This window comes from Canis lupus, chromosome 1, assembly GCF_048164855.1.
Source record: "Canis lupus baileyi chromosome 1, mCanLup2.hap1, whole genome shotgun sequence".
NCBI lineage: Eukaryota > Metazoa > Chordata > Mammalia > Carnivora > Canidae > Canis > Canis lupus.
This window is the reverse complement of record NC_132838.1, coordinates 50,585,162-50,599,826: the sequence shown is the minus strand read 5'-3', so window position 1 is coordinate 50,599,826 and position 14,665 is coordinate 50,585,162. Positions and strand designations below refer to the sequence as shown.

The 14,665-nt window shown below is 40.4% G+C and overlaps 1 protein-coding gene across 5 annotated transcripts in view; it reads right to left on the bottom strand.

Annotated features, from left to right (window-relative positions):
• MAP3K4 (mitogen-activated protein kinase kinase kinase 4) overlaps positions 1-14,665 on the bottom strand; it is a 110,870-nt gene that overhangs the window by 8,690 nt on the left and 87,515 nt on the right. For 2 of the 5 annotated variants that reach the window (XM_072829956.1, XM_072829971.1), the window contains exons 15-21: positions 14,438-14,516; positions 10,783-10,879; positions 9,853-9,999; positions 6,526-6,626; positions 5,849-5,929; positions 2,965-3,156; positions 1,669-1,739 (exon numbers count right to left, since the gene is read on the bottom strand). In XM_072829956.1, the coding sequence (XP_072686057.1) occupies positions 1,669-1,739; positions 2,965-3,156; positions 5,849-5,929; positions 6,526-6,626; positions 9,853-9,999; positions 10,783-10,879; positions 14,438-14,516 (768 nt within the window). The remainder of the gene's footprint in view (positions 1-1,668; positions 1,740-2,964; positions 3,157-5,848; positions 5,930-6,525; positions 6,627-9,852; positions 10,000-10,782; positions 10,880-14,437; positions 14,517-14,665) is intronic. The other 3 variants (XM_072829966.1, XM_072829972.1, XM_072829980.1) reach the window with 3 other exon arrangements.

Genomic DNA, 14,665 nt, shown 5'->3' with positions numbered 1-14,665 from the left:
ATCATTAAACATTCGATAAGTGATCATAAATATGTAGGTTCTGGAAGATAAAAAGGTGAGAGATAATTGTGCCCTTAAGAAGTATACGAAAGGGCACCTGCACCCCAATTTTCATAACAGGAATGGCGACAACAGCCAAACTATGGAAAGAGCCCAGTATTTTGTCAACAAATGAATGGATAAAGATGTGGTCTATATATATACAATGACATTACTCAGCCCTGAAAGAAAGAAAGAAAGAAAGAAAGAAAGAAAGAAAGAAAGAAAGAAAGAAAGAAAGAAAGAAAGAAAGAAAAGAGAGAGAGAGAGAGAGAGAAAGAAAGAAAGAAAGAAAGAAAGAAAGAAAGAAAAAAGAAAGAGAAAAAAAGAAAAGAAAAGAAAAGAAAAGAAAAGAAAAGAAAAGAAAGAAAGAAAGAAAAAAAGAAAGAAAGAAAGAAAGAAATCTTGCCATTTGAAATGACATAGATGGTACTAGAGGGTATTATGCTAAGTGAAATAAGTCAGTCAGAGAAAGACAATTACCAATATGATCTCACTCACGTGGAATTTAAGAAACAAAACAGAGGATCACAGGGGAAGAGAGGAAAAAATAAAACAAGAGGACAATCAGACAGGAAGACAAACCACAAGAGACTCTTAATCATAGGAGACAAACTGAGGGTCACTGGAGGGGGGGGGTGGAGGGATGGGGTACCTGGGTAATGGGCATTACGGAGGGCACGTGATGTAATGAGCACTGGGTATAAGACTGATGAATCACTGAACTCTACCTCTGAAACTAATTAATATATTACAGTGTTAATTAATTGAATTTAAATTAAAAAAAAATTTTTTTTAAAGTAGTTTACGACCGGAGTGCCTGGGTGGCTTAGTTTGTAAAGCATCTGTCTTCAGCTCAAGTCATGATTCTAAGGTCCTGGGATGGAGCCCCAAGTCAGGCTCCCTGCTCAATGGGGAGTCTACAACCTCTCCCTCTCTCTCTCCCCCAACCCATGTTCACTCTCTCAAATAAATACAATCTTAAAAATAAAAAAGTTAACAACCAAGTGGGAACAAGGTGGTAGAAGCAGTGTGGGTGAATGCCATGTGGGAAGACAAGAAATGCCACAGGAGCTCAGAGAGGGAGGGCTGGGCACTGCACGTGTGTGCTGCCTGCCAATCCTACCACCCATCGAAGCTCCAGCCTCTTCCGCCACAGGCTCCTTCTACTCCTTGCATCCCGAGTGTCTCCTCAGGAGCGACAACAGTATTTGCTTCCCTGATAGGAGGCTGGCTCTCCCCCATCCTACCTTTAGCTATTGAAATGCTGCTCATTCCTGAAGCTGATCACAAATGTTATCTTCTTACCTAATTCCCCACTAAGATTTTACTGTTACCACCATCCTCTCCGCCTTTAGCTAACTTTGCTTGCCTCTTTCTGTAAGGCGCTCAGCACACCTATGTGGTGGCAGAAGTACCTGTGCATCTGGTCTGAGAGTTCTTACTAGCATCCTCACCGGAATTGGACACTGCACTACTCTATCATCTCCAGGCATCTGCCTAGACAGCTCAACACAGAGGAGCTAGCTCTAGGAGCTAAGAAGAGCCTTGAAAATAAGCTTCTTTACCAAATCTCTGTCATGCAGAGGCTTGAAAGCAGAAGGCCCCCAACAAGACCAGACCACTTACCTCCTTCATAGCCATCAATTCGCCAGTGTCGACACTGATACAGGTGTAGACCTTCCCATACTGCCCCTCCCCTGTGAACAGAACAAACATACCATCTCAGTCACCAAAGAAGGCCATTTGAAGTCATTCAGATGTGTAGTAATGTTTCCCAAGTCTGGATCTATATTTATATAATCTATAATTATCTACTATTCCAAGACCCAAAATGTTCCCCAATAACTGAAGGCAATCTCTTCACTGAGCCTTACCTGTAAATATCTGTAGGGTAGAAGGAACTTTGGCAAACCCTAGAGGAAGCATAAAGGAACAAAGGTGCACACTTCTAAGCCCTTACAGCCCTTGAGGAGGTCAGGGCCCGGGGTGGGGGCACCGTCTAAGTGTACCTTGTTGTGGCACGTCCAGGGGTGGGTGGGAGTGGATATTTTACCAACGTATCTTTGGGGACATTAAGCGAAGGGGACGGAACATATAGCAAAGACCAACAACATAACTGATAACATTTACAAAGCACTTGGTTTCTTCTGTGTCTTCTGCCTTAATTGCTAGCTCTACAGAACCTTAAGGGTATCCGGGGCTCACAGAGTCCTATTATCACAATCATGTTAGCCTCTTCAGAACCAAACACTCCATTGAGAGATGTATTTAAAAGACAGAAGGATCTGAAACATGGTCAGGCTGCTTCTGTCACACGATCCACCTCTAGTTATAAGAGGCACTTGACTTGGAAATTAATAACAGGCAATGCTTTAGGAAGGACAGTCTCTCTTCAGTAATGTTCTTGAGGGAATAAGGTCATAAGAACATCAACAGGAACAAATGGGTAAAATTTACATAGTTTTCCATTGGCAACTTCTGGAGTTATCATGCAAAAACTACTCATTTTAATGAACCATTTAAAAAAAATCTTTCTAGGGGCACCTGGGTGGCTCAGTGGGTTAAGCGTCTGCCTTTGGCTTAGGTCATAGTTCTGGGATCCTGGGATGGAGCCCCACATCGGGCTCCCTGCTCAGTGGGGAGTCTGCTTCTCCCTCTCCCTCTGCCCCTTCCCCTGCTCACTCACTCTCAAATAAATACATATATACATCTTTAAAAAAAATTTAAAATCTCCTTTGTACTGTTCTTATAACACATTTTACTGAAACATTATTTACACAACCTAAAAACCAGAACCCTCTGCAAAAGATATGCTACATCTACCAGAGATAAGAATCAGTTATACAACTTAACCTAAAAAAGTGTGACTGTTGCTGTTTCTAACAGAGGTGAACTCTATGTCACATTGCTCCATTTCCTTACCAATTTTGTTTCCTCTTTGCCACTTGAAGGTCACCTTCCTCAAACCTACATGCATAACGTTATCATATGATTTAGGGGTATCACAAACTTGACCAATGATATTCTTTCTCCTCATTTCTCGATACCTCTTTTCTTCAAACAGTCGGACTGATTTCTGGATAGCTTCTATGGGTCCTTGTTTGGAAGCACTGTCTGCAGGGAGAAACAAGCTCAGTAGTCCCAGTCACTAGAAGTAAGTCAACGTCCAGCAAATAATAATAGAAAGAGAGCAATACACATGAGCACTTGAGCACAGCAAGGCTTAGCATTCTCTAGTCAGATACCCAGCAGGTGCATTCAAGTCCATTCCAATCCAACAGCTCCAGAGGATGCGCCACCCACTGCACAGACACACACATAAAATATAGGCTTGTCAGGCAGAGCTGATGACTTCGCCCCCCCAGACTGCTGCTCAGACCCTGGAGTGACTTCCTACCTGCCACCAGACTCTCCATCTCCAGTCCACTCTCGTTGGCCAGTATTGTCTTACTGGCACATAAAATCTGGTATGTTCCTTTCCTACTTAGATTTATTTCACGGTTCTCAACAAACAGTTTACCAAAAATCCAAGCCCTTCATCTGGGATTGTAGGCCATGCAGATTTTGGACTTGGTTTATCTTTCCCAGTTTGCTCCTGTCAGTATTCTCCCTCTCTTCTCCTGCCACAGGCCCCAGATGAACCAAACTAAACAGACTCGTAGAATAAACACTCCAAGCCGTTTCTGACACTTATGTTCACACTTTCCTGCTGGTCTAAAAAGCTGTCTTCCCACCACGGTGTCTGGGGTGTACGTCTCACCAATGACAGCTCAGCTGAAATATCATACCCCTTTTCGGAAGCTGTCTTGATGAGAAGGGAATTAAGTTGTCCCTTCTCTGGGAAGAGTCCAGAATAAAGGCTCTGGAACCAGGATGCCTGGGATAAGGTCCTGGCTTCATCAGTTTCCAAGTAGATAAGTTAACTGACTTCTTCATATATCGAACTCCTAATTTGTGAAATGAGGGTAATAATATCTCATGCACAGATGGCACTACTGTATTTAAGGAAATCATACATTCAAGGTGCTAAGCCCTATGCCTGGGACACAGCAATACTCAGTAAAATTTAAGTTACTTTTGCTACTATTCCTTACCTTCTCATCAGGTTCTATATCTCTAGTTCTCCAAATTATCTGGTCATAACTTACAGTAAAAAATAACTTTTACACATATAGATATCTAAAGAAGTTTCATAAAACAGTATTACTGTTACCACGTGTGATTCAGACTCCACCTTATGTTTTTAAATGCTGACTTTACAACCCACAAACGGGTTATGACCCATAATGTGAAAAGCACTGCTTGGTACGTGTCCCCATTACAGCCCTCCTCATATTGCATCCTCACTAGCTAAGAGCCTCACTTTCTGGCCAACAAAGAGATCACTAAGGACTAGTATGGCTGTACGGTTAATTTGAGAAGAGAAATTCCCCCAAGGTTTATAGTGTTCTAACTACAGTTTCACACTATAACCACTTCTTAACAACATGAATCGCTGTTTTCTTTACCTCAATATATGACACATCAGGTCTCATGGGCACCGAACAAGATTTCACAGCTATGAGCCCATGGACTCCACTGTCAAATATTTCTGGGAAAGGCATTTTGGTTTTGTTTTACAGTAAATATTTCTCAAGATTTCTCCATCTTTGTTACTGTGAACTGTAACTATCCCAAGAGTTCCCAAGTTCTCCTGACCACAAAGTACTTGTTTTGAAGATTATCACAAAGAGCTGGCATGTATGGGAACTTCTGCTGACGTGAGAGCTGCTGGAGAGACCCAAGCTCCAGCCCGTGGCTTTCCCTGCCCTAAGCCCTCCACATACACCTCACCTGCCCCAGGCTTGGCAAACAATGCATCAGAGTCATTTCTTCCACTTTGTTCCTTTTGTTCCTTTTTTTAAAATCCCACCTGAGTCTGGTGTCTTGCACGGCACCACCATAATGATACGCTAACCAACCTTATTTCCCCCCACTCCAAGCAGCTCCCACCGTCTCTCCTATCTCCTCCTCCCCACACCCAGAACACACCAGGTGCTCAAGAGGCTGCCGGGCTGCTGACTATCTCAGGGTGAGGCTTTCATCCCTTAGCTGTCACTGAAGACTGGCCACAGTCTAACTTCTCCCAGCCCCTTCGTGTTCACCACCACTTATATCTACACTGCCCAATCCAGCTGGCTTCTCCTTTCGTCACTGGGCCTCCCTCTGGATGTATTTCCTACTCTGTACTTTTCCTCCTGGCTTGATGCAGATCTGTTTTGATATAAGAGTCAGCTCAAGCCTCACCCTTCCATAACACCCCCCCCCACCCCCACCAACTATTTTCAACTTTGGTGGACAATATACTTCCAAGGGGCGAACATTGGTATGAGCACTGGACTTGTAGAAAGAAGCAGTGTGCGCCTGCCCCAGCTCTGTCAGTTATCACCTTGGTCAACTATTTGGCTTCTCAAAAACTTCATCAGAAGAAGATATGAATAGTTATTCAGTTCACAAATATTAATTATATTCCTACTATGTACAAAGAATTATGTGAAGGGCCCACCCAAAGTGACATAAAGAATTAACTACCACCATAGCTTAAAGAATATAAGATGAATAAAACATGTTCCAGATCCAAAGGAGCTTATAATTTATTATAAGAAACAGGAAATGTATACACAGTACACATAGGAAGTAATGTCACAGGTATAAAAGAGATCAAAAATATTAATGAAAAACTAATAATTCAAAAGCTAAAGCGTATTTTAGCTGAAACTGCTTACTTTATGCTTCAATATTTGAAGTTCAACATTCTCTCTCTTACCCTTAGTCTGGCTGATAAGTGTCCGAAGTTCCCAACTTCTTCGAGCTGACCCACTTGAATCACCTTTTGGATACGCTGGTTCTGCAGGAAGTATGTTTTTCACAAAATTAAGATTTATGGAACAGATAAGCCTATGTAATCGAGAGTAAGACTGAAATGGTGCGTGGCAATGATTAGTTCCCGTCAATCTGTCCTTTCGTAATTAATTTCTATTCGATGTGAGTGTGAGAAGCTACCTTGAGAATTAATTCAAGAAAACTATACCAGACTAAGAAGTTGTCAATGATGTTACATGATTTTGACTATATGAATTTTCCACACGTGACAAGACAACAGAATACTGAGCAGAAATTAGATTCTCTAGGGACCCCATTCAAGAGGCCCTGAATTATAATAAAACCTCAGCGCATCATTAACAAACTTAGTGCAGGTTCATATTTTTAAAGAGAATAAGAGTGCCTGGCAATTAAAGTAGCAGACATAATATATTTTTTAAAAACCAAAACTAGCAGATCTAGAAAATGCAAATACAACTAAAAGGCATCTATATTAAAAAGCCAACACACGTTGATCAACAAGTGTTCTCTGGGAGCTCTGTCATTGTTTTCTCATTCTTCATTTCTTTCTAAGGCATAGACCATAAAAGCAGTAGGAGATTCAGCACCTCACACACTCACCGTCGCGCTCCTCCGTGGGGCTTGAGTGGCGGCTCAAGGACCGAAACTGTAACTCGGCGGCTATAGAAGCCAACCGGTCATTCTCAGGGACACTGGAACCCCTGTTTTGAGATTTTAAATAAATTGAGCTGTCAATTCAATGGAATTAAAAATGAAAGATCTGTGAGATTCTTCTAGAGTGGTAATTCTCAACTAGGGGTAATTCTGCCCACTGGGGACATCTAATATCTAGTGAACACAGGATAATGCAAACAATAGCCCCCAAACAAAGAATTATGTACCCAAAGTGAACAGTGCTGCTACTGAGAAACCCTTCTCTGAGGAAGGAATGGTCAGATTTTTGCTGACACCTGACAGCAAAACACTCTGTTTAAAGTTAAAAACAACAAAAACAGAAACAAAATAGGATTTATTCAAGTGTTACTGGCATGCGTGGAAAGCTCCACCATTTAACCCCGGATGGATTAGAAATTATTAGCCAAATATAGCTAACATTTACAATTCTGATCATACTATATATTAATGTACTTAATTCTATTTTTTAAAGTGTTAAAATTATCACATGATTGAAAAGATTTCAAATCTCTTAAGAAAATGGAAGGGAATACCTAATGATTTTCCAAGCAGTAGCCAAGCAAAGGTGCAGAAGAGCAGGAAGCTTAGCATGTAAAGAACAAAGTTAATTTGTTGCTTTTCCAGAATAAAGTTAGGTGTGTTTAGAAATCCAGAATGAATCCATAGACAGTAAAACCCAGAATTAAATAAGGGAAGTGTTAAAATTACGATTCGAGTAATCCATGATAAATATGGCATGAGTTTATTAACACATTCAGTGTGTACTGTGTGTATGAGCGATATTATGAAGTATGGTAGCATTTATGCTCTTTTCCAACATACACTGAATAGATTTAAGGGGACATGGTTCTACTGAACAGATGCTCAGAGATTATGAAGTATGCAATGCTTTTTTATTTCCCTAAACTCTTAAATCTAGTATAATACTTGTTAAGTCTGAAAAGAGGGGGACATCCTCTATTGCCATGTAGTTCATCAAAAAGTCTTGAAGCCGCTTCATGGAAAAAATCACTGATGTTGAAGAGACAAGTGACTCCTAAAGCAACACCAAAGACTGTGGTGCCAAGGGGAGGTCACCTGACACCACTATATTCCTGATTTCTCAGAGACCAAATCAGACCACATCCTCAGAGACTTTTGCTAGGGTAAAAGGCAAAAAATATACTTAAAGGAAATAGTGTGCGAGTGAATGTTTAACTACTAGTGGAAGAGTTCCACAAGTTCAGTGGTGTAACAATCAGCTTGCAAAATTCCTGAAAAATTAACAATCAGTCTCACAAAGCAGCAAGAGCCAGCTCCAACAAACAGAACACCATAAAAAAGTCTTATCAACAATGGTAAGATAACTGAAGTCCAGACTATTTCCTAAGTCAAATCAAATAAAATCAAATCAAAGCATTTATAGGATGCTGTGGGGCACAGTTAAGATTTCACAGGGCTCAGGGGTCTCTAGGACAGGAAGGACTGCACACTATGAGGCAGGGGCCTTCCTGCTGAGGCTGGAAGTCCTGGGCATCACTCTGCTTCCCCTGCAGCACATTCACAAACCCTGGGCTGTACAAGCCATCGGCAGGGGGCAAGCTCGCCACCACAAAGGGGCTGAAGCCCAAAGTTAAACTGAACATGTGCCAGGCTTGAACGCAGGAGCAAGGCAAACCACCATTGGGGCGCACATCTCCACCGGGCCTTGCTGCTCAATGCCTGCTGTCACATATACACAACCAGAGAGTAGAGAGAACTTTACTCTTTTGTAAAAACTGCCCTTCAAGATGGCACACTATGATGGTGGTAAAATTTCTGTGTGTCAAAAGCCATCCCAAAGATGAACACTTAGGAAGTGCTATTCACAACGGACTGAAAACAACTTCCACAAGGCCTGAGACTAAATGCACAAGAAGACCGGCCACATGTACTTCACTTTTACGCTAACACATGCTTCATGCACCACACCCCTGACTCGCAAATGCCTTAAGCCACAGTTCACGAACCCCGAAAAAAAGAAGAGCATTCCTCCCTTTTCTAGTTTGCAGGAATGGTGTGCAAACATGGACACAGCAGGCCATGAAGTGTTCTCAACTGAGTCTGCTCATGAGGGCATATGGCTTCCCTTCGCCCTGTGTCACTCTCATGAAAAAGACAATTTCAGTGCTTCCCTAAGGGACAGGAAAGCAGATGTGGGAACATTTGCCATGAAATGTTCTAAACATAAAAATGAAGAAGGTAAAGGGAATCTGTTTAATGGTAACTGTTAGTTGTTTTGGTTGACAGCTGAAGCTGTAAAATACATTGACTTTTTTAGGTTATACAGGTTTATCACTACAAACTGGAACATTTATTATTTTAATGAATGGAAGAATGGCAATGTTTGTAGAAATTTTAGACTGTTATAAAGTAAGTCTAAAAACATTTGAGTGCATTTTCAATTCTAAAGCCACATGCCATCTTTCTGCCAACATACTAATATTTTTTCTGTGGAGCAAGATACAGAGCACTGGGTTCCTTCACAGTTTCATCTTTTTTGATCAGGTTACCCTCAACTCATATAGTTTATTTGACTCTATCACTATCTTTACCAGGAGATGAGAATAGTGACTGTGTGTGTCCTCTGCTAGACATGAGGATAAAATTAAGAGTGACCCAATGTCATTTGTCCACTGAGTATATGAGGCCTTGATGAAGCCCTCTGTCAAAACTAACGAGAGTGGGAAGAAGTGTAACAATACTCCTTACCTATACAGATGACTCATGCAAGAGACTTTCCAGAGCTTGGCAAATATCTGATAGCTCTCTCTAGTAAGGATACATTCTCTATATAAGATACAAACCCCACGAGCTCACTTTTCCACTTTCATAAACTACTTCTAATCAATAATTCTATAAATCAGAAAATCTGGTTAGAAAAGGGATCCTCCTAAAATGCAAATTCCCACCTAACGGTGTTAACTAGAAGCCACCTCTGAACTACCTTGGGACCGAAAGGCACCACTTGCTGAATTTTTCATGTTCCCTTCGGTAGGGACCAGGTTCTTTGGTCTGTTACTCTCACCAAAGAGTTGTTACTGGCAGGAGTCTAGTCATTCTGGTTAATATTCACTCCAAAGAAATATTAATCAGGCAAATTATCTACTGGTGCTGCTGGGTGCGAGAGCCTTCAGGTTGTGCCACCCCATGGGCTGCCTCCCGAAGCTGAGGTCCCTGCGGGAGTGCACAGGAGAGGGCCGAGGAGACAGGATGCTGGGGAAGGGTGACTACCTGGTATCATGGGCACTGCTGATGGGTTTGGGTGGTGCAGAGTCGCTGCCTGCGGGGCCGGGGCGACCGGCGGTGGCGGCGGCAGCAGGGACAGGAGCAGCAGCAGGGCTGCCGTGGCTCCGTGCGTCTGAAGGCACGCTCCGAGTGCTGAGATGAGAAGAAGAGCTTTAGGAACACAGATTGAGAAAAGGGACTGGACTCTCCAGTGGTTTTAAAAATAAAATAGGGTGAGGAAGTGAAAAATATTTAAAAATATAAAATGCAAATTTTCCTTTCAATGAGATTCAGGTCTAGGTATAAAAAAGAAAAACACTAATTATTCTGAAAAATAACTGTGGTCTTTTCCTAGCAAATATTGTCAAATAAACTTAACTTTTAAGAAGTGATTCTAATAGGGAAGAGAAAATGTTCACTCCCTCAGGATGCAGAAATGCCACCACATTCAAGAAAAATACTTTGTACAAGTTTCAGAACTCAGTTCAGTATTAAGTTGCTTCAAGGTTACATACACACATGACAGTCAAGACTAGAAAGATCATTCCAATTTTTTCTCCATTTCTAAAATGATGTTTAGGATTGTTTTTCAAATGCTTACTGTGCTATGCACACTCAAATTTGTTTTCGTAAGGTCATTTTCAAAGAAAAAAGAATTATTCCAAAGCTGGTGAGCATTTAGTAGCTTGAGGTTATAAATAAGCTGAGAAACTAAGTTATCTGGAAAGGTACAAGTCTGTTTTAAAGTCAAATGTCTTTTTCTCTTGCAATTAAGGCATTGTGGTACATTTTCGAGATAATGCAATTAAGAGCTTTTAAACAGTATGAACAAGAACAAAGAAGAAATACTTAGTGATCAGAGCAAGCACTCAGTAGCGTCAGAGCATGAGCATGCACAACACAGAAGAATCAAATGGCTAGATGAGCACCAAGTACCTGAATCCCTCTGGAGTCGGGATAATTAGATGTGGGTTGGGAGGGTCACTATGGCATCGTGGTACCTTCACAGGGCGGGGACTGTTCCGATGAATAGCTGCCAGTGACAATGGCGACAAATCCAACTTGTTAAAAGGGTCAAAAGAAAATGCTGAAGCAGGCCACTAAACACTTAACTTTGTTGGTGACCAAAATAAACCCATTATATAAGAAAATCATATCACATATACAAACATTGTGGAAAATGGCACTTTTTAAAAATTAATAAAAGGTATATTACACATTCAAACTTTTAGCATCAAAAGCATCTCCCAAATCCTGGAGATAAAGTACATGATGTACACAAAACAAACAATGTGACCCAGTTAGAGACTGAGATGTGTCATCTCTGTAATAAAACAGAGTTCTTTATGCTTGCTACATTTTTAGAAAGATTCTGGACCATGCTGACACTTGAACAGATTCTGAGTCAGGGACGGTCACTGTCATTTTCCTGAGTACATGGAGTTTTATTTAATTCCTTTAAACAAACAAGGAGGACCAGACACAGATTAAACAGGTTATTCTTTTTTCAGAACACATTTTCTTCTCTACTTAAATATTCTGGTAAAAATGAGATAAAATTTAAAATAAAAATTTACAGAGCCCTTGCCTAGTGATTACAAAAACGCTGATAATTCTCTCCTCTGAACTAGACACAACTAGCATAGCATATGTGTTACATTTTGTCTATTTTGCCCTGACATGTGTCCTCTTCCTTTTGACTTGGTTTTAACCCTCCTTAATTTTTTAGGGGTCATATTTTCTCCTTATATGAATTTCACTCCACATTTTATTTAATCTACATATTTTCTCCTCATGTGAATAATTTTACTCCACATTTTATTTAATCTATGTATGCTTTATCCTAAATGGAAATACATTCTTCTTCATGGTTCTGGTTGGTCTGTTGTCAATGATATTACACAGGAAAGACCAGAGTCCCCAAAATGGAGAGATCTGAAGGGAAAACTTGCGAAGCAAAAATTAAGCAATTTTTAAGAAAACAGTCAATTTGTGTCTCTGGCTCATTATCTCAACAGTTACAATAGTAAATGAAAGAACTCCAATAGTAACAAAGGTAAAAAAAAAACAAAAAAAACAAAAAAACCAACAAACCAATAAAAATGCTTCAGGAAGGAAGGTGATGTCTTTAATTCAGCAAACATACTGGGGACTTCGGAGTCAAAAATCACTAGAAAACTTCCCCTTCAAGGTGTAAAAGAAAGACATGCTGCTAGAACACATGCATGCAAGTTTCACATTCTTCATATGAACATTTCTTTTAAGAGTTGATATAACTAACTGCTGCAAAACTGTGATATTTCATTGAAAAGAAAAGCCAAAAGGTCAATAAACATAAAACAGATGCTCCAATTTCACTGGCAGTTATTTACTACAGAGATGTTTTTCATGGCAAAAACTAACAAAACAAATGTCCACAAGGAAATGGTGCAAAGCACTGTACTATGCCCATAATGGACACAATGCAGCCCACTAAGGAGAATGAACTGGATCCCTACCTGATGACCAGAAGGAATATCTACAGTTGTCAGGTAAGAGAAGCCAGAGATTAACATCTAATGTGATCCAACTTTTATACAGCAAAACGAACAGCCCTGTCTGTGCTTGTGTGATGACAGGAGGATAAAGAAGGCACAGCGGAACGCACCTGTATAATTACGTGAGCACACAGAACCTGGGGAAGGCTCTCCACCAGGCTGTTATCGGTGGCCACAAGCGTAGAGCAGAGGGAAAGGAAGATGGTACACAGCGGGAATGATGGTTGCCATGCTCCCCTTTCACTACTGTTCTTGTAAGGAAAGAACATGAAACCAGATGCAGACTGCTGCCTTGCACAGAACACTACAGTTTACAAAATGTCATGACCTTAGGGAATCCACATTAGCATCTGATGTTGAGCACTTGCAGAGGAGGTTCAGTGAGGTTAAACAAGCAGCCCCAGGTCATAGGGCTGTCAGGCAATCAGATTCTCAGCCACTCTGTTTCCACCAAACCACACACCCAGAAGACAAACAGCACCTCCAGCCTGCAGACAGCACTGCTAACCAGCTGTCCTACCAGCAGTTTGGGGACAGGCACATGAATAATTAGTGACCCCACGTTAGCAGTGATTACCTACCTATCAATCGTGGAGGTACAACTATTTTTTGTTTCTTCCTTCCGTAGTATTTTTCTACCTTGAAATTTTTTCTACATGTACATTTTCTACATTTCTCTGCATACTCTATATTTTAATTTTGCTACCATGAAAATAATTCCATATATAGTAAAATATTTTAAACAAGTGATTTTTACTGAATTATTGATCATGTATTCTTAGTGAAATATTTTAGGAGAAAAGAAAATCAAAGTTTTCAGGATAATATGACTATTCAAAAAATTTCATAAGAATAGAGAATGTTATAAAATTATAATATTATATAAAATGTTCAAAGAGTTTTGTGAATGCTTTCATTTTGTAACAGCTCTGGGAGAAAAGGTATAAACTGAGTAACTGAATGAATTTTAAAAACAGAGAAACCAAGCATTAAAACCTGGTCTACTGAATTTTCTGTATCTAGCAAGTACCTTTAAGATACAGTTCCTGCTCAATAAATTTATCATTTATGAATTATTTTATTCTGTGTAATTTAAACTGTTTTAAAATTTCTAAGTTTATATTTATGGATGTTTATTGCATATAAATACATTTTTACTTTTATTTACTATTTCAAGAATGGGGGAAAGCACAGTCTTTTTCTGATACATTCTGTCTTAAAGTTTCAACATACTCCATAAAACTGTATATTAAACTGTAACTGAAAACTATAATGAAAGTATGTCACAACACAAGTTAACCTGTGTTTTTTGTTTGGTTCGGTTTTTTAAGTAAAATCAACTAGGAATACACTCTGTTGTTCGGGAAATTCTTAGCTGTAGAGAATAAAACAAACTTATTCTCCATCAAAAGGTGAGGAAGGAGGCAGAACGACCACACTCATCCACCTGCAGGAAAGGAAGGCCCTTGCTCCCTAACAGCCAGCCATCTCTCCAAGTCCTTCCTTCCCAGAAGAAGAGACTTTAAGGGGGTGGACAGAATCAGTGTTGGTGTGCAAAAAAATAATTAATTAATTAAAACGTGTAGTTTAACACTTGCTGGCAGGCAGTAAATACCCTGTGCTGGCATTTTCACCTTCCTGTGAACTGAGTATTGGAGTTCTCCATATACACACCTCATTCCTGTCACTGTCATCTCCCTGAATATTGTTAAAGAACCTCTCTACAGGGGATCCCTGGGTGGCACAGCAGTTTAGCGCCTGCCTTTGGCCCAGGGCGCGATCCTGGAGACCCACTTCGGGCTCCCGGTGCATGCAGCCTGCTTCTCCCTCTGCCTGTGTCTCTGCCTCTCTCTCTCTCTCTCTCTCTGCTCTCCCTCTGCCTGTGTCTCTGCCTCTCTCTCTCTCTCTCTCTCTCTGTGTGACTATCGTAATTAAAAAAAAAAAAAAAAAAAAAAGAAGAACCTCTCTACAGGTGAAGCGTGAATGGCTGCAACTGTAAGATGACGCGCTTGCCCAAGGAGGTGCTAGGGGAAACGTTCTAACTGCCATCTTACCAAGGTACAAACCTGTAACAGGACTGTGTGGCTTTCCTATCACATGGCCAATGCACTCATTCATCAAGGCTTGAAGACTCTAGGAAAATGGGAAAGGACAAGGGAAAGAATGTGCATTCTCTCAATTATAGCACAAATTAAGCTTTCAGTATATTTAAAAGAAATATGCTATGCTATCCTTAGTGAATATTTTCAAAGTTCATTGAAAAGAAAATAGGTATAAAGATA